Source organism: Pseudomyrmex gracilis, unplaced genomic scaffold, assembly GCF_002006095.1.
Source record: "Pseudomyrmex gracilis isolate BER0280 unplaced genomic scaffold, ASM200609v1 scaffold_490, whole genome shotgun sequence".
Lineage (NCBI taxonomy): Eukaryota > Metazoa > Arthropoda > Insecta > Hymenoptera > Formicidae > Pseudomyrmex > Pseudomyrmex gracilis.
In genome coordinates this window covers 54,112-74,250 of record NW_018021074.1, presented here as the reverse complement: position 1 = coordinate 74,250, position 20,139 = coordinate 54,112, and the positions used below count along the sequence as shown (strand labels likewise).

At 35.4% G+C, this 20,139-nt stretch overlaps 2 protein-coding genes across 3 annotated transcripts; one reads left to right on the top strand and one right to left on the bottom strand.

Moving 5' to 3' along the window:
• Positions 1-7,509: 7,509 nt before the first annotated feature.
• LOC109860868 (26S proteasome non-ATPase regulatory subunit 2) lies at positions 7,510-11,275 on the top strand. The gene is made up of 4 exons (XM_020440260.1): positions 7,510-7,708; positions 8,102-8,832; positions 8,970-10,537; positions 10,887-11,275. Exons 1-4 carry the CDS (start codon positions 7,628-7,630, stop codon positions 11,186-11,188), a joined length of 2,682 nt encoding a protein of 893 aa, XP_020295849.1. The 5' UTR covers positions 7,510-7,627; the 3' UTR covers positions 11,189-11,275.
• Positions 11,276-13,388: 2,113 nt separating this feature from the next.
• LOC109860865 (VWFA and cache domain-containing protein 1) lies at positions 13,389-19,948 on the bottom strand. Of its 2 annotated transcripts, XM_020440251.1 has the most exons (10): positions 19,791-19,948; positions 18,870-19,277; positions 18,431-18,790; positions 18,141-18,314; positions 17,581-18,053; positions 16,504-16,705; positions 16,168-16,414; positions 15,110-15,776; positions 14,673-15,036; positions 13,389-14,393 (listed from the first exon to the last, which is right to left on the bottom strand). In XM_020440251.1, the coding sequence occupies exons 2-10, from the start codon at positions 19,252-19,254 to the stop codon at positions 13,861-13,863; spliced, it is 3,405 nt and encodes a 1,134-aa protein (XP_020295840.1). In that variant the 5' UTR covers positions 19,255-19,277; positions 19,791-19,948; the 3' UTR covers positions 13,389-13,860. The 2 variants fall into 2 exon arrangements, with proteins under 2 accessions (XP_020295840.1, XP_020295839.1); XM_020440250.1 differs by having other exon boundaries at positions 18,870-19,948.
• Between the last annotated feature and the right edge of the window lie 191 nt (positions 19,949-20,139).

Genomic DNA, 20,139 nt, shown 5'->3' with positions numbered 1-20,139 from the left:
TCATTCCTCAGGACCTCTTCAGGTTTACTGCTGCTCCCCGACCACCTAGTAGAACTAGAAGTCGTAACCCTACCAGGTTACCTCCATTTTCGGGACAGGAAGTGGCAGGCTCTTCTTCTCCTGAGGAGAACCGTGCTGACGCTGTCAGTCTTCCGTGCAGCGTTGGTGGAGGAACTCCAGAACCCTCTACTACAAAACCCATACCCAGAACCAGGAGTGGTGCAAGTCTGCGAAGCAACTCTACTGCTACCCAGCATGAGTATCTTTCACCCACAACAATTAGAGGTCTTTTCCCTAAAGCTCGAAACATCTTACACAACAAGTTCAAAATTGACTTGAATGATAGTAACTTAGATGAAGTTATCACAATGATTATAAAAATCATTGTGGAAAACATTGTATTGTAACTCTTTCCTTCCGGCTCTCTTGTCGACGATAAACTTATCTTTACGTAAAGTTCGATGTAATGCAGTGGAATTGTCGCTCATTAATCCGACGACTAGATACTGTCAAGCATCTCTTACAAGAGAGCCGCATTCATCTTGCTGCCCTCTGCGAAACATACATGGATTCCAACTCCATGCTTATTTTCCCTAATCATGAGATCGTCTCCGTAGACCGTAACCGGCATGGTGGAGGCGTTGCTCTTGTAATAGCCAAGCATATTAAGTTCTTTATAATTACTGATGATGACATTGCCGATCTTTGCCGAAGGAATATGGTGGAATTTGTTGCTACCAAGCTATTTCTTCCTAACAATCAATTGTTGTACGTCTTCTCTATCTATAGTCCACCTAGGTGGTCGACCAACTACACCGATAGTAACTTCTGGTCATCGTTTTTCCACCTGTGCTCAAAGTACAAATCCGCTCTTATCTGTGGGGACTTTAACGGTAAGAGTTCTCTTTGGAGCAGTTCTCCCACCCGCAGTAATTGTGAGGGACGGAAAATTGAGGACGCTATAATCAACTCGTCGTGGAATGTTCTTAACGCAGGTGACAGAACGTGGTCGTCTTCAGATCTTTCTTATCACTCTGCTATAGATCTTACCGTAGCTTCCTCAGACTTGGTTCCGTATTGTCAATGGAGGGTTGACGATTATAACCATGGAAGTGACCACTACCCGATATATGTTCGCGTTTTTCATAAATTCTCGGGCAACCTTCCTTGTCGCCCTTTTGTCCACATTAAGCATGAGGACTGGAATGAATTCCAGTCACAGTGCACTAAACTACTTAAAAAAATGACGGATGAGCCCAGTAGTCTCACTCCCAATCTCGACATTAATGTAACCTATAATCAAATTACGGACCTTGTTCTAGGGGCGCTGGTCAATTCTGGGGCTAAAGTTGTAACCTCTGCCAATCCATGACGGAAACCTCCTACTCCTTGGTGGGATGAATCCTGTACGTCTGAACTTCGAAGGAAAAAACGTGCGTTTAAACGTCACCCTAACCTGATTAACTTAACTGCTTACTGTAACGTTTCTAAGGAGGTTTCTAGATTTCTTCGCAAAAAGAAACGGACTGCATTCAAGACGTTTTGTGGCTCATTACACGCCAACTCTGACCTCGGCTCTGTTTGGAGCACTGTCAAAGCCTTCACGCATGCCAGAAACTACTCGCGCAGTCATAACAATCGCAATAATATTGACTTTGACGGTCTAAACAAGTCATTTGACAAGATTGCTCCCACCGTTCCACCTACAATTCCTGACTACGCAAGTTTACTCAGCAGTGTTCCTCCTGTAGCTGGTAGTTGTCATGATCGATCCTTCTTAGAGGCTTCTATAAGTAAGGAAGAGTTCATGTCCGTTATAGATACTCTTAAGGTCAAGTCGGCTCCTGGCCCTGACCTAATTTCCAATGCAATAATCTCACACTTTCCTGAAGAGCTTTATACATATGTCTTAAAGCTGTTTAATGAAATGTTCAGTCAGCAGGTCTATTCTGATCAGTGGAGAAATTACTTCGTGGTTTTCATTCCAAAACCGGGTAGAAAAGGGGCATACCGCCCTATCTCTTTAGCCAACAACTTGTTAAAAGTCCTAGAAAAGATTCTGTGTCGACGAATGGAGTGGTGGACCGAAAACAATCACATCATTCCTTCCTGTCAGTTTGGGTTTAGATGGGGTCTTTCGTGTACCGACAACCTTGCAATCTTTGTCTCAAACATTAAGCTTGCTAGTAATAATCGTCAAGTAACTGGAGCTGTTTTTCTTGATATCGAGGGTGCATTTGATAATGTCCTCTCTCCCGTCTTACTCTCTATGCTCCCACTTATGGGATTCCCTCCCAAAATCGTAAGCTTCGTATCTGCAGTCATATCTTGCAGGAATCTTGAGGGATTTGTTTCTGGAGTTCCACTACAGAAACGGTCTACGTCGGTGGGTGTCCCACAAGGCTCAGTTTTAAGCCCTTTACTTTTTAGTCTCTATATGTCGTTCGTTGAAATGTGCCTACCTCTACCAGTAAAGATACTCATTATGCGGACGATATCGTCATTTATTGTTCACATTCTTCAGTTAGGTATGTAACCCATCAACTCAATATTGCGCTAAAAAACCTAAGCGCACACTTATCTGATCTGGGACTTAGACTATCTCCAGAAAAGTCAGTCGCCACATTTTACTCTCTTAATACTTTAAGAAATATGAAGTGGCAAATCTGTAAGGAAAACATTAAGTTTTCTTTGAACAATAAAACTGTACAAATAGCCTGGAAAGTCAAATTTTTGGGCGTGTTTCTCGATTATGCTCTCAAGTGGAAAACTCACGTTTCTGAAATTCGTAAAAGAGTTCTTCCAAGAATAAGTGTTCTCAAAGCTATTGCTGGAATTAAGTGGGGTGCCCATCCGAGTGTTCTTTCTACTGCCTACAAGGGCCTGGTGAGGTCGGTGTTGGACTGGGGGTCTCAGGTAACGTCTCCTCTTGGGGATCGAGAGGCTCTTGTCCTTGATAGACTTCAGTATGCATGTTCCCGTGTAGTTTGTGGCTTCATGCGTACCACACCCACCAATGTACTCTTGGATGTTATCAATGAACATCTTCTCCGGAGTAGGCACAAGTATCTTATGCGAAAGTACGCATGCCGCGTGGCTTCACGAACTGACCACCCTCTTAATCTCATGCTATCTCAATCCCTATCTAACTGGGAACCAATATGTGATGATAATCGATTTTATCTGTTTGACATCTTTGTACACCTTGCTCCGTTGATCCGACAGATTGAACCGAGACCTTTGCCGGGGTTACTTGCGTTCCCGTTCACCGTACGTTACTTCAAGTGTCCAGTGGACACTGAGTCGGGTTTGATCTTCAGAAATGCTACTTCTCCACAACAGGCCTTCGCCTCGTTTCTTGTCGAAAAACGTGCCACGTATGTGTTTTATACTGATGGTTCCCGCATACCCCCTTCTGGAAGTTCTCCTGCAAGGGTGGGGTACTCAGTGGTGTCTGAATACCCAGATATGACACACTATTCCCGAATCAATAATCATTCTTCAGTTTTTGATGCTGAGGCCAAGGGCGTACTCTGCGCGTTGGAGTACATCAGTGACTTTGAGTTCGGTCAATCGTATGTAGCCACGGACTCGTTAAGTGTCCTTTAGGTGCCTCGACTCCTTTGACCCGCAGGGCAGTCATCCTACAGATATCTATAAAATAAAGACGCTTACCTTAGAGTTGCTTGCGCGAAAAGCTCAGGTTGAGTTCCTTTGGGTTCCTGCTCATAAGGGGATCCGGGGGAACGAAATGGCGGACCAATACGCTAAAAAGGCTCTAGATATGCCGGAACCAAACTCTTCAGAAACTTGCTCCGCCAGATCAGTTTTTCCTAGCCTTCGAGCTATGGCGGTTGAAGAGTCCACTGCGTTTCTTACAACTGAGGCACGGTATAAAGGCCTCCGATATTTTCGGCTCAAAGGGAAGGTTTTGGGAAAACCGTGGTATGAGGGTACCAAAAAATTCCTCCCTAGATCTTTGATCTCCTTGATATCTCGCATTCGGTCATTTCATACTAGCGCACGTTCGCATCTAGCTAACAAAAACATTGTCGACTCGGCTGAGTGCCCGTGCGGTCACGCAAACCAGGATCTTGATCATATTTTTTTCAACTGCCCAATGTACAAAGACTTATCTGATCAACTTTTGATAGATCTTTTCCATAGTGGCTTCAGCCCGCCTTACAAGGTGGCTAATATAGCTTTCTCAGACAATATTCGCGCTATGCACGCCATGTTATGTTTCGTAACACGCGCGCAAATATCCCTTTAAGCTTTACCAAACCCTTGCTTTTATCACTCCTGCTTTTACTTCTTCCCCTTTCTCTTACCATGCACAAGACAAGTATCCTCACACTGGACATGACCACTCGCCTTCACAGTTTATCTTTTCTTATACGAAAAAGACTGCTCAGCAAAGGTGCTCCAAGCCTAATATCAGTCAGAAGTCCCTAGAATGGCTTCCTAGAATGGCGTATGGACTAACTTAATTCGGTCCACTGAGCCAATTTTGCACCAAGCCAAACCAAACCCTTCCTTGCCAGTGTCATTACTCCTTAGTTCTAAGTTTCTAAAATTTAACGAATCAGAGTCTTATTCATGTCATTAATGCTGCTCCGGAGCAATGCTCCGTGTTGGATAACTTTTAAAGCCTTGAGTGTTGTGTAGTGTTGTAGGGACTTTCGTTACTCCAGTTGGAGATGTCAGTCATTTAACTGTTTAACAGTGTTCATACCAAGAAAAACACGATTACAAGCTTAGAATGGCGTGTGAACTAACTTGAATCGGTCCTTTGAGCCATATATGCACCAAACCAAACCATCTCCCAAAATTGGTTCTCCTTAGGCCTGTTCTACATGCGACCGACGATGAATAGGGAGCAGATACAATTACTACAGGAGATCCAGGAGTTGCAGAGACTCGCCTTAAGGTCGGACGCCGACAGCAGCGACACAGGCAAGCAACAGGAAAACATTGAGCGAGAGGCAAGGCAGGCGCAGGCGCAATTAGAGGCAATAATGGCGTACATTCGGGAGCATAGTGTGCAGCCAGAGGAAACCTCTGAATGTACCACCATTGATCATTATGATCCATGGTGGGAAAACAAAGAGGACTAAGATAGGGGAAAGGAAAAACAAAAAAAAAATAATAATAATAATAAACAAATAAAGCTGGTGATGGGATCAAAAAAAATTTAGATAAAAAGGTAATGGACTTTAGGGATATTATTATTTTTATTGTAATGAATATTGTTTATTTACAAGGAATAAAAATATGCGCATAACGAATGTTATTATGATTATACACGTGACGAGGTTTGTTGTTTGATAATTAAGAAATTATTTCGTCTTAATATGGTCACGATTATTATTAGTATTATTATTATAATTATGATTATTATTATTGTTATTATTATTATTATTATTATTATTATAATTATGATTATTATTATTGTTATTATTATTATTATTATTATTATTATAATTACGATTATTATAATCATTATTATTATTATTATTATTATTATTATTATTATTATTATGAGTTACGATTGCTAGGCGCTTCACGAAGATTCCACGCCGTTACATAATTTCGGTCTATATGATGATTATGATTATTATTATCGGCTCCGCGACAAGGGGTGCATTCCGATATTTACTGCCAGTACTGGCAGCGTCACAAGTACCGTTCCAAAATACATAGCAGTAAGCTGTCGAAGCACGTTTGCGAGCATATGACGTCACGGATTTTGTCGTCACTTCCTGCTTTCATCACTGCGGTTGGAGAGGTAAGGCAGTCGCAGTAGAAAGATGGCGGCGTCCATTCTTACGTGTTCACTGATTGATTTTTGGTTATGTTTGTACACTTCAAAAGATACTATAAAATCGTTCCGTTATGCGATGGAAGAAACAGTACAAGTAATTGCGGAACATAGAAACAGCACTGTTTTATGACGTCACATTGTCAGTACTGGTAGTGAATATCGGAATGCACCTAAGATAGGAACCTGCCCGAAAATTCTGGAAGGCGAACGAGATGCGAAGAAAAACAACAACAAAGATCTCCGGGGAAGTCCAGAAGGTTTCAATAAGGCAAACACTCGAAAGAGCGAGAAAATGACTGGAGTGGGGAAGCCTAAGAATAAAAGGCCAGGCCCGACGCAGGAAAGGGGAAGTCGTCGTTGGACAGCCGAGAGTAGCGGAAAGCGAAAGAAAAGAACCGTGTAACAGGAATCGGGGTACCTTCGCGATTATTTCCCGAGTCAAAAATTTATAAAATAGTGACTTGTAAAATTGTTCAGTAAATAGAAAATAAAGCTATTAACCACCTGGCGGCAAAGCGAAAATATTGTTAGCGCGTAATAGTGCATAGTGAAGGCCTAGAAAGTGGTGTAAATAGTTGTAATATAGTTTAAGAAATAAAGAATTCATTTAAACGGAAGTGATCTGGTGGTCAATCGATTTCCTATCCGGAATTAGCGCAGTTGTCCAAACCGTGCCATGTGATTGGCTGAGGCAGCGCGTCAAGACGGAAAGAGAAGTTTAAGACATCGGGAGCACGAGTGGCTGTGAATTACCATTAAGGCGGAGACGTCCATGGGGCAGCAGACGAATCGGTGACAAACTGGCCGCGTCAGGACGAAGTAGCCGATTGGTCAGAATGTTACCAACTTAATTAAGGTATTCTTGACCTGAGGCTCAAGGTAAGTATTCATGTATCGCGTTAAGAGCCGTCTACAATAGAGAGTTGTAGGCCGTAATAGTAAGAAATTGACCAATCACAGGCAAAGTACAGAAGAATAATCGATTGTGATTTGTCAGTTTCTTACTGTTTCAGTCTAAAACTTTCCATTGTAGACGACCCTTTAGGATGAACTGATAACAGAATTCAAAAAATTCAGCAGTCGGGAAAGCGAGTTGCATAGTTGAAAGAATTCGAGCGAAAAAGTTGAAAGTGGTTATAGTGAAAAGCGGTACGTAATCAAGCATATTCAATTAACATAATAAATCTTGTCGGTGAAAAGGAATAAACCGTCTGGCGACCGTGAGGGCGATGTCCCATTGAGCGGAAATATATAGCGGAACGGAATGTGCGGAACCAGCTCGACCAATCATAGCCATTCCGTTTTCTTTCCTTCGCTTTTTCTATGGTTACGATTGGTCGAGCTGGTTCCGCACATTCCGTTCCGCTATAGATTTCCGCTCAATGGGACATCGCCCTGAGAAAGATAGGACAGTGCAATAGGAAGTGCAGTCGCGTACGAGCAGAAAGTGCAGTTCCGGTCACATACAATACTGTCGTAAGCTGTAAGTCGTAAGAAAGTGACCAATCACAGACCAATTACAGAAGAATAATCGATTGTGATTGGTCAATTTCTTACTATTACCGCCTACAACTCTTCATTGTAGACGGCTCTTTATTGGTTCTCAGAGAAATTTATTCAGAGGATAGCTATCGAGAGGTATGAAGAAATCGGCCGTTAGTAGTCTATAGTATATATATATTTATGCTCGAGTGACTCGCAAAAGCTCGTGAATACATTTAGAATCGTTCTAACCTGTAAAGTGTGATCAAAGAGTTGAAAGAAAAGTGTTACTTTGCATTGATTAGAAACGCCGGAAATAAAATGCCAGAAAGTACCAAAACAGATACAAAACCCGTTACAAAAGAAGTAAAGAACGGAAAAGAAGACGATAAGAATGAACTGGTAAGAAATTAACTTTATGTGAGAGAAAATGGTTGTTATCAATGTGTTACTTGCTTGTGTAACAAAGTAGAACAAGAGACATTTTGTTCCAATTACATCTTCACTTTTACTACTTTTATATTAATGTAAAATTATTTGTATGCTATTTGTTTTGAAATTTGTAAACAATTGTTTGTACTATTTATTTACTTAAAAATTTGGTACTAAAAAAAATTTTTTTATTTCACACTTAGAGTTAGTTTTATTATCTCTGATCAATGTAATCAACCAATTAATTTTATTGGAATTGACCAATTATAGTAGTTATGTACAATTAACCAGAATTTACTAGAGTAAAACTAGCTCTTGGACAAAAGCTATGTATACATTAAGAACTTGATTATGATTTTTCAGTCAGAAGAAGATAAACTTCTACAGGAAGAATTAACTCTGCTTGTGGAACGCTTGCAAGATGTCAACACAAAACTGCACTATCCAGCTTTAGAGTCTTTGCGTACACATATTCGTGCATCAACAACATCAATGACTAGTGTACCAAAGCCACTGAAGTTTATGCGCCCTCATTATGATACAATGAAGAATATTTATGAGAAGATAATTGATATCAAATGCAAGGAATTATGTTCTGATATTATTTCAGTTTTGGCAATGACTATGGGTGAGGGTCGGGAGTGTTTGAAATACAGATTAACAGGATCAGCACTACCAATCGGTGAATGGGGGCATGAATATGTTAGACATTTATCTGGAGAATTGGCGGGAGAGTGGGACGAAGTTTCAGACACTAATGCTGAAGCAACAAACAAGAAATTGCTTGCACTGGTACATCAAATTGTGCCATACAATATGGCACATAATGCAGAAACAGAAGCATGTGATCTATTGATGGAGATTGAAAGACTCGATTTGTTGGAACAGTACATTGATGAAAGTGTATATCAACGAGTATGTCTCTATCTTACGAGCTGCGTGCCTTACGTAGCCGATCCAGAGAACAGTACTCTTCTTCATGTTGCTTGTAAATTATATAGGAAATTCGAACAATATCCGCAAGCAATCAGGTTGGCAATGCAATTGAACGATTTACCACTTATCGAGTCTATCTTTACAAATTGTAAAGATCTGTAAGTACAGTTTGCAAAAATTGCTTATTTAAATATCTAATTTAATTTAATATAATTTTGCATGTCATTACCTGAGGGCTCTAGTTTATTATAAGTTTTATCTTTTTAAACAAAAATTTATATAAATTATTTTTCAGCTCTATACAAAAACAATTAGCCTTTATGCTGGGTCGTCAGCAGATCTTTCTGGAATTTCATGAAGCTTCAGTAGAAGATGACGATCTTTTTGAGATAATGTCTAATTCTCATTTGAACAATCACTTCTTGAATTTAGCACGCGAATTAGATATAATGGAGCCAAAGACACCTGAGGATGTTTACAAATCTCATTTAGAAAACTCACGTCCTCCATTTGGCGGTGGCCAAGTCGACTCTGCACGTCAGAATCTCGCGGCAAGTTTTGTAAACGGCTTTGTAAACGCTGCGTTTGGTCATGACAAGCTCTTAATCGAGGATGGTAACAAATGGTTATACAAGAACAAGGAGCATGGTATGCTGAGTGCAACTGCGTCCTTAGGTTTGATCTTACTATGGGATGTCGATGGAGGTCTAACGCCGATAGATAAGTATCTTTATTCATCAGAAGACTACATCAAGTCTGGTGCTTTGTTGGCCTGCGGTATCGTCAACTGTGGCGTAAGAAACGAGTGCGATCCTGCCTTGGCTCTGCTGTCTGATTATGTATTACATAATAGCAATACTATGCGAATCGGTGCCATTGTTGGTCTTGGTATTGCATACGCTGGTTCAAACCGCGAAGCTGTATTGGGTTTGCTAACACCTGTCCTTAGTGACGTCAAATCAAGCTGGGAGGTGTTAGGCATGACTGGTCTGGCATTAGGAATGGTTGCAGCTGGCTCCTGCAATGCTTATGTAACTACAGCAATTATGCACACACTGATGGATAAGTCTGAGTCTGATCTCAAAGACACGTACGCGCGATTTTTAGCGCTCGGTCTAGGTCTGTGCTTCCTAGGTAAGCAAGAGGCGGCAGAGGCGATAATAGCGGCCTTGGAAATAGTTCACGAGCCATTCAGATCAATGTCAACAACATTAGTAGAAGTATGCGCATATGCCGGCACAGGAAATGTCCTCAAGATCCAACATTTGTTGCACATTTGTTCGGAACATTATGAACCGGAGAAAGAGAAACACGAAGAGAAGCACAAAGACAAGGATAAGAAGGAAGAGAAAAAGGAGGAAAAAGAGAAGGATCTTAGTTCGAAGCAAGCTATTGCCGTCCTCGGTATCGCTCTAATCGCTATGGGAGAAGAAATCGGAGCGGAAATGGCATACAGAACATTTGGTCATTTGTTACGCTATTGCGAGCCCGTTATTCGTCGTTCAGTGCCTCTAGCTTTGGGTCTCATTTCGGTATCGAATCCAAAGTTGAACATTCTAGATACGCTGTCTAAATTCTCACATGACAGTGATTCAGAAGTAGCGCATAACGCAATATTCGCTATGGGCCTGGTTGGCGCTGGCACGAACAACGCGCGACTGGCTGCCATGTTGAGACAACTCGCTCAATTTCACGCAAAAGATCCTAACAATCTCTTTATGGTGCGTATCGCACAAGGTTTGACTCATCTCGGTAAGGGTACGCTCACGTTATCTCCCTATCATAGCGACAGACAGCTACTAAGTCCTGTTGCTCTCGCTGGTCTTTTGTCAACACTCATTGGTTTTTTGGATGTAAAAAATAGTAAGTATATACATTATATTAGTTTACTAAATTATAAAAAATAATAAAATATAATATTTACCACTGAACAAATCAACTATTTATATTCTCTAAATGTTTAACGAATGTCTTAAAAAACGAAAATGTAGAGCAAATCTATAAGGCAGTATAACATTAATTAGAGATAAAATATATATATTTAAAGTAACATTAATTAATATAATATTTAAAAAAAGAGGCTCAAAAAACTTCATAGATTTCTAAAAATAAAAGTGATATTTTCTTAGATAACTAAATCTCTTTAGATTTTCCATTTTCTTATTAGAGAAAGCAAACTCATTGCTAGTAACATTTTGTAATGTTTTTTTAGTTATTCTTGGCCGTTCGCACTATCTCTTATACACACTGGCTGCTGCAATGCAGCCCAGGATGCTAGTGACGTTTGATGAAGAGTTGAATCCATTAGCTGTGCCGGTGAGAGTTGGACTCGCCGTTGATGTTGTCGGTCAAGCAGGCAAACCGAAGACTATAACAGGCTTTCAGACGCACACTACTCCAGTATTGTTAGCTTACGGTGAAAGAGCAGAACTTGCCACCGAGGAGTATATACCATTGACACCGATTATGGAGGGTTTCGTAATTTTAAGAAAAAATCCAGATTTTATACCTTAGTCGTACTTTCGATGATCAATGTACTTTGTATTAAACTATTTTTAAGATAGAATATTTAATAAAGCATATGTGCAAATTACTGTATTACATGCTAAAAATGTAACATCTTTTACACAATTCCCGTTTTTGCTCTAAGATCAAAATGCGTCTTAAAAAGTTTTTTTGTGTGATTTGTACAATTTCAATATATTCATTAGAATTAATGCAAACGGAAACATTGATTATTCCGTGCTTCATGTTGAACATTGCGAGATATCACCAAGTACATTAGTAGCCGAACTAACAAGGCATCCACATGGAATGCAGAAAATCTGGATTTAAATTTTAGGTAATTTTTTCGCAATAAGTTTTTAAATTTTTTTTACAAGAGTTAAAAAGATTTGTTTTTACGTACAAGATGCAAACTAATCTAATGTAAAATTTCAAATTGTAGTAAATTTACTTCGCAATAATTAAAAAGGATTTTAAAATGATTGAAAAGATTAAGTAATTTAAGAACATTTTTTTAATAATCCGCACATATACTTAGTTCTGTTTTTGCTGGTCTTATTATTTCTTTTAATATTTTAAGATTCATTGTTATAATTAGCTGTAATAGTATATATTATATTTTCTCCAATTTTGTGTAAGATAAATAAACGTACAAAATAAACTGCAACAGAAATTTTAGTTTTCCTAGAAACATAGCAATAATATAATCTATAATATTAATACAAAATAATATTATAATAATATAATATTAATACAAAACAATACGAAACATAATCTATATTAATACATAAACGTAGAGATTTATTCAAATAAAAGTATCAGAAATAGTAGTCTCAAACACTTAAAATGTCGTAAATGAATTTTAGATATTTCATATAAATCAAGAAAACATTACTATTTCTTATTCAAAAACTATTATTGATATAATTATAGCTTAACAATATCATATACATAGTATCTTTTGTCTAAATGCTAGCACTTTTTAGCTTGCTAGAAAAAAATATGCTAGTAAAAGCGTTCAAAGTTCTAAGCATTCTAAGTAAATGATAGTTGAATATTAGAAGTTAGAAAATTTAATTGCGCGATTTGTATAATTTGAATATAAATTTGATAAAAACATTTTTTTTGGAAAACAGGAAAAAAGAAATAACGCAATAAATAGTCTTTGATAATAAAATATTGATTTTAATAGCAAAAAGTACGATTTAAAAAATCTCATTCAAAATATGAACTTTGCATACATATTTTGTTTATAGTTATATCTATGTCATAAAACAATGTAAAATAATATGTATAATTATAGTATATAGTATATATTCTTAGTAATAAATACAATAAACAGAAGATATCTTCCTTGCTTAGAATTATTAGTCAGAATTGCATATATAGATGTATATATAGATGTTTGCTAGTATGTACATATATATGGAAAGTATTGCAGGTAAGTTAAAACAAAAATAATAAAACAATATACAGAGTGAGTTTGATAGAAAGGTCAACACGTTTTTCTCGATAACTATTAGAAATAGAGGAAGACATCCAATATCAAAATTATAAAAAGATAATTAAAGTGAATGATATACCATGATAACTTTGAATTTGATCTTAAATAGTTTTTTTCACATTAGCAATCAAAAAAATTTGGTCGAGGTATAAACAAAATTAGTCTGAAAAAAAAGAAAAAAATCTTTTTTCCATTACAATACGTGCTAAAAGCAAACTTTCCACAAAGACTACAGGCATGTCTGGAATAATATAGTGAATATTTTGAGCACTTATTGTAATAGTAAAAAGATTTGTTCCATATTTGTTTATGTTGACTAATTTTGTTTATACTTTGACAAAGATTGAGTTTTTGAAAATTACTTTTATATTAAAGTTATTAAGCTTATTAAATATTATCGAGAGAGTGACTAAAAAATATGCCTTTCCATTAAAAAAATTTCTGATTAGTAATGTGAAAAAAAATATTAACGGTCATTCAAGATAAGCTATAATATCCCCTTTAATATCCTACAATTTTGATAATGGGTTTCTTTCTGTATCTCTAACCGTTTTCGAGAAAACTGATCTTTTTATCAAACTCATTCTGTTATATATGTGTATGTGTGTGTAAAACTTCTCTCATTTCCATTTAGTTATAAAATTAGTAATAGTTTCATATAAAATTTATAAATTTAGAGCTATTACAATATTAATGATTATCTCTCTCTTGCGCGATTCTATATAAATTTTTTAAAATTATCCTATAAAAAATATATGAATCTCTCTTAAAAATATCGAAACATTGCAATATTCCGCTTATATCTCATCTCGGTATAGCAAAAATCTCATGAATATTACATATACATATTTACATACACGCAAAATCATGGATATTACCAATATGAGCAAAAAAATGGTTGCGATAAACAACATAAGAAGGCACACAGACGAACTGCTGATATCTATACTTTTTGATAAGACTAACATTGGACTCACATATATGTACACACAACATACATATGTAAAATGACAATACAAGGAAAAGTACAGAGTTCTATTCAAACCATATATAATATTGTGTTCGCCATCTAAATTTCATATCCAATATTTAACATGTCACAAAAAAAGTTATGTCTAAAATATATTTTAATATTGTTATCTTTAAAATTGAATGGCAATATAAATTCAGTTCTGTGCTAACAGTAGTTTGTTTCCATATCACGATGAACAGTAACAGGAACTAAAACGTGATGTGGTGATTCTAAATGCGTTGTAGGACAAGGAACTTTGATATTAGATTGTTTGTTCAAATCTGGTTCAATATTATCAATTACTAGTAGTGGCTCGGAGGCAAATGGTTGCTGCTCAAAATCATCATGAGGTGTCATTGTGCTGTATCCGTGATCGCTGTCACCGCCAGGTGGTCTTCTGTAGTTCGTGGAAACTCTATATGGTGATACGGGTGCGACACCATCCTTTACGAGGCAGCCCATATTCTTCTTTTGATCAGATTCTGTAGGCTCCGGATCGCCATCGATATGTGTCATACGTAACGTGTCAGGAGATGTATGAACATGAAAACACTGATGTTCTAGGTTTGAGTGCATTGATCGGAGCTTATAACAGAATAAAATGATACCTAGAGTCAGAACTACTGCGAGAATACCACCGGCAACTGGACCAACTGACGGCCAATCTCGCAATGTAATCTCGTTTGTCGATTGTGAATCTGAAAATATATCATTTTGTTATAACCAAGTTGATATCGATAAATTTAAAATTTCTTGCCAGTTGACTTCAGGTTATTTTACTTGGCCATGATACTCATATTAGTCATTCAATTAAATATCTCCAAAAAATTTATAAAAATTAAAACTTTTGATGTACGGATTATATATAAAAAAGTAGAGAAAGCATTCTGTGTGCAATTATCGAACAGTCTGCTGTCCAAAAATAAATAGTGATTAATAAAAATAAAGAAATGTGAATGAAGAGAAAGCAAACTTACTGTAAGAACTATAAGGTGTCAAAGATCCGAAAATTCCTCTGAAACATACAGACAAATCAGAGCAAAATGGTTGTTGCAAACGAGTTTCCCCATCGCTATCAATGTGACACCACTGACAGTCTGCAATGCCCAGACAGTCTCTTTCTATCATGTATGATTTGCAATCAATAACCGGGCACGATTGTAAATTTTCTGACTGCATCCATGACATTTGTGAACTCGCTCCTTGCTCATATAATGGCGGACAAGAATGTAAATGATCAATATTCTGTTGCTTACAGGTAGGAGAATACAATGAGCATTCGCAAGGACACTCGCAACCAGTTTGTTCCATACTTTTACAATTTAAGCACGAATGATCCATCTATACAATAAAAAAAATTTCTAATCAAACTCACAATAAATAAATACATTACAATTAAAATGTATGAACTAACCGTACTACATGGACAAAAAGCTCTAAGATGATTACACTGTGTTGTCATATTGATGATGCCAAGAAACACATTTGTACCCGGTACAGCAGCTATTTGATATTTAACGCAATGTTCACCGTGTGCTATATTAGTTAGCACTTCATCGAGTGACATATTAAACTGATAATATCTACGTAAAGTGCCGTCCAAATAATTGACGCACAATTGTTTCTTCACAAATAGCTCGTGATTCAATATGTCATTGGCAATTAAAATTTCTTTGTGCGTTAAATGATGCTGCTCGATCTTGTCTGTCATTTCTAAGAACGTTGGATGCGATATCAAGTAACCTTTGTCATCCATTAAGAAACATCTTACGGTCGCTTCAGAACAGAACGAAAACATATCCAATATTAGTCTGCTGATGTAACTCATCGTAACATCCATAGATACGACAGCAATAACGTCATCTGCACTTTTGTTATTTTTAGTTGAGTATCTAATAGCTTGACTTAAAGTGACCACATAGCCGGATCCAGCTCCATCTAAGTAAGGTGGAGTTAAGATTATCTTGTCGGGATATTCTAGCGCTTTTCCGTACCATATTCGCCTCTTGGGATCGAAATAAGAATCCAATATCATTCCGGGAAAGATTTCCAATACACCACTACTTGTGCTGGTAATATACCTAAAATATTACAACAACTATACACATTTTTTAAGCTAGCATTTCATTAAGACTGAAGAATAGTATATTTTGTTTAGAAAAATGTTATAATTGTTTATTAAGCAAAATAATAACAAACAAAATAGAAATAACAATTTAACAATAAGATTGCAAACCAACAAGAACTAAACAAAGCTTTAAAACTAATTTATTAATTTTTTAATTAAAAAGAAAGACTTTAAAAGTTAAACGCCTTATAACTTAGAACATGTAATATTATAGTGCAAGTTTCTATTCTAATAATTATAATTTTACGTAAGTTAGTACCGGCATTACATTAGCAAATATATTAAAATACTGCTAAAAAAGCTAGCAATGTTCAAACATCTGCTACTTTTTTCTTTTTTTATACCTTCGGAGTACAAACTTATTTATCGAACTCTTGCTATGTTGCTCTTTAAAGTTTTCTAAAATTTGTGCCAGAATTGCTACATCAGATTTCACAGAGGGACATAAACCAGGATTGGCTAAAAGACCTGTTAAATCTTTTATATATGCCATGTAACTTTGTATTATCATAGCTGAGCTAGTTTCTAACAATTTTAATTGCTCTATTGGAGACTGAAAGCACCATGGTGACAAATAAACTACTCCAGTTGCTGAAAAAAAACAAAAAAATAATTGTTTTGTTTTACAATGTTTACTAATGTTGTAACTATTAATCCGTAATAAGAATTTTTTTTTTTACATAATGTCAGAATCCTGTTTCTGTAAATGCAAAATATATCCTTATAAATAACGTTTTGAATCATAAGATCTAGACGATAATGCAATATGTTTTTCGGTAGTAAGGGCACGATTTTTGCTACAGGCAATATTCCTTCCTCAGTGATAGATGTTATGCATATTATCAAGTCTTCATAAATCAAGTGTTTCCATCTATACCACTTCTGGAAATACAGATACATTTGAGATACATTTATATCAAAATTTAATTTTCTCTTACTCAAGATCATTTTATTTAAAATTAAAAGAGAAGTCTACTTTCTTGAGAAATCAGAAAAATCGAGTTTTGGTTTATTTTTTGTATATCTGTAAAATATCTAGAACTAAAGCGATTTTTTTCGAAAATATGGAGTTACAACTCTACGTAATCAGATTTGGACCAACACGCATAGCCGTTATAAAACTTTAAACGCGTTTTTTTTCGAAATCATGTATTGCAACTTGACGGCCACTATAGCACTCAAATCGTTATTCTGATCGATTAAAAACTTTTGATTTTTTTTAAATTAAACATTTTATTGCAAGATATAAATTACTAAAATATACATTTTAAACTAAAATTATTTTACATACTTAAAAAAAATACAACTTTTGCGAAAACGCAACGTTTAACTTTGAAGTTCCATTGTTCTCAATTGATCATTTATTTTACTTAAAAAAAATTTGATTCAATCTTGGTTTATTTCGTTCTGTTAAATCTCAGCAAATCTTCTAAGACAAATTTAAGAAAACTTTAAAGAGCACTTTTTTAACCAAACTGTAGTTTATGTTCCAACTGATTAGTTAAGGTTTAAAATCTATTTCTTCATTGTGCTCTAGTCGCCGTCAATTTGTCTTATCTTGTCGGATTGCTTCTTTGTAACTTACTGTGAACAATTGGCATATTGTTGAGAAGATTATAAAATTTGTTTATAAAAACAAAAGTTTAAATGAAATACTGTAAACCTCATGCTTCTATTTCTTTTTGTCCAAAAAAATTTTCAAAGATCAGTTTTGTGTTTCGACTCAAAAAAATAGACTCCCTCTTTAAATTATTTACCTGTTCACCTAGCTTTGTTTTCATGTGTATAATTCCTTGAACATCGCTTATCATTTTTATCACTGTCTGACTATCTATATTTTCAATATCTTGCAAATATACTTTAAGCGGTTGCTCCATTATTTTCTCAATCCTAGGAAAATCTTTATGTATCCAAACGACACCTTTGCCGTCAAAAACTATAACGTGAACGTTAGGACCAGCATTGAAATATGTTAGATCATCAAGAAATTCGTTCAGGTTTACATCTAAAGAGAGTATCGCGGTACTTGTAATTTGACCGATTGACAGCATCATTGACTTTCTATATGGCTCAAAATATGGATCTAATATGTAATAATCTTTCTTTTGCTGATTTGAGCATTGTAAACAAGAGAATAACTTTCCTATTTCATATCCAAGAACATTTTGGGTTGGTAAAATTATAGTATCATTATTTAAAGTCTGTTTATTTCCAGTATGTGATAATGGCTCTGAAAAAAGTTAACTCTACTATAAAAAGATGTTTCACAAATAAATTGACAAAATATAAATACAGATAACCGATAAAATTAACTCACTTGAACGAATAAGAATAGATTTAAAATAAGTTTTAAACTTTTCTGAAATTATTTCAAATATTCTTTGCACATTTGGCAGTTTTGTTAATTTATTAGTCAAATGTATAACAATTATTTCATCTTTCACAAATTGCGTTAACTTCTTAAAGTCCACATTCATAGTTTGATTTATATCTAAAATAGAATTTAAAAAGCATTATATATATATAAATCAATATGTATTAAATATATATAATACATTAAAAATATACTAATAAAAAATATATTAATAATATATATACTAAACTTACCGAGTTTAGTTAAACTATCAATATAACGAACTAGTTGGAATTTATTGATATCTGTTGCCTTTAATAAACCATCTTTACAAAGAACAGGAATACTATTGCCAAGGCTCACAACAGATATATTATCTGCTTCAGATAACATATTTATAATAGTTTTGGCTGTTAACTGAGCTAAGGACAGATCAGGTTCAGACATGTCTGTATCCAAAAGCAAAATGATATTTTTCTGAGGACAGTAATGAGACAGTAAAAGCGGTCCAATGTTCTGAATCATTGTAGATGGTCCACATATCACACTTGGTTGGTTCATAGGTAATACATGTAAATCTTTCCATTTTTGATCCTTTAAATGTGTAGCAAGTGCTAAATATAAACATAAATCAACATTAATTATAATATATGCAAAAAATAGAACACTAAATTTATATTTCTTAAAAAGTACCTGTTATTACTTGATTACATATATTTGGAATTCTTTTTGGAATGATATCCAATTCTATCATTTGGTTAAAATAAACAGACTGATCTTGTGTTTTTGACAGAATAGGATATATAATATTATAGCTTTGTTTAAGAATATCAAGGAGCAATCTTAATTTATTATTGACTTTGTCCACTAATAGGTTCAATTGAATATTCAAATTGTCAGCTATGTTTGTGAATTCCATATCATTAATCATTTCTTGGAAGGAGGATATACTGAGCTCCTTGTCAACGATAGAATGCAATGCTTTTGACAAGTACATTACAACATCTCCCATGCACATGCCATTCAAAGGTTCTGCTGGTACTTGTTTGCGCATAAATTTGTTAACTGAACACTTCATAGTGTTATTAACATCACTGTCAGCTGCCACATACAAAAAAGTTAATATTGATAGTACTAAATCTAAGTACAAAATTTTGTTTATAGCCATTCCAGCAAAGTAGCAAACACTCAAACATTGGATTCTTCTTTATATTTTTAATCTCATAATAAATTTATTGCGTCACAATAATGGCAGTCATTTAATATTTTATAAACTTTCATGATACAACATCCTTGTTTTTACTTTGTAATGTAAACTTTGTAAACTTTGTTTACAAAGTACTTGTATAAAAATATGTTGATGGTAAATATACTGAACCTTAGATTAACAAGATAATCAAATATTGCATTTAATCTGTTTTTAATCTATGTTATGTATGGATTATGCATGTATTAATATATCTTGAATATATATCTGTATTAGGATTTTTTATACACTACAATCCTGCTGCTTTATCACTATTTTTTTTCTATTTGTTTTCTTGTTCTTTCCTTTACACTTATGGAAAATAAGTGTTCTTTTCTCCTATTATTATTCTTCTGAATCATACTCACAAACTCCAGTGTGTATTTAGTTATTCAAGATGATGTTAATCTCAATTACGTGTTTAGACGGTCTGACCGAATTAGAAGGCTCAAACTTACTTCCACTTGATTCTTGTGAGAATGAGAAAGAAACCGCTATTTTCAGTCGCTGGTTTGGTTTAAGGACGTTCTCCGACTACAGTGGTTACTGCTGTAAAGGGCCATCTACAATGGAGAGTTGTAGGCCGTAATAGTAAGAAATTGACCAATCACAGGCAAAGTACAGAAGAATAATCGATTGTGATTTGTCAGTTTCTTACTGTTACAGTCTAAAACTCTCCATTGTAGACGACCCTTAACAAAGTTAAAGGGCCGTCTA

Coding starts and splice junctions, on each gene's coding strand:
- LOC109860868 (XM_020440260.1), top strand. CDS start 7,628: ATGCCAGAAAGTACCAAAACAGATACAAAACCCGTTACAAAAGAAGTA. Junction 7,709..8,101: donor AAGACGATAAGAATGAACTG/GTAAGAAATTAA, acceptor ATGATTTTTCAG/TCAGAAGAAGATAAACTTCT. Junction 8,833..8,969: donor TTTACAAATTGTAAAGATCT/GTAAGTACAGTT, acceptor ATTATTTTTCAG/CTCTATACAAAAACAATTAG.
- LOC109860865 (XM_020440250.1), bottom strand. CDS start 19,344: ATGGCTATAAACAAAATTTTGTACTTAGATTTAGTACTATCAATATTA. Junction 18,791..18,869: donor ATGTAATCAAGTAATAACAG/GTACTTTTTAAG, acceptor GTTTATATTTAG/CACTTGCTACACATTTAAAG. Junction 14,394..14,672: donor GACACCTTATAGTTCTTACA/GTAAGTTTGCTT, acceptor ATATATTTTCAG/ATTCACAATCGACAAACGAG.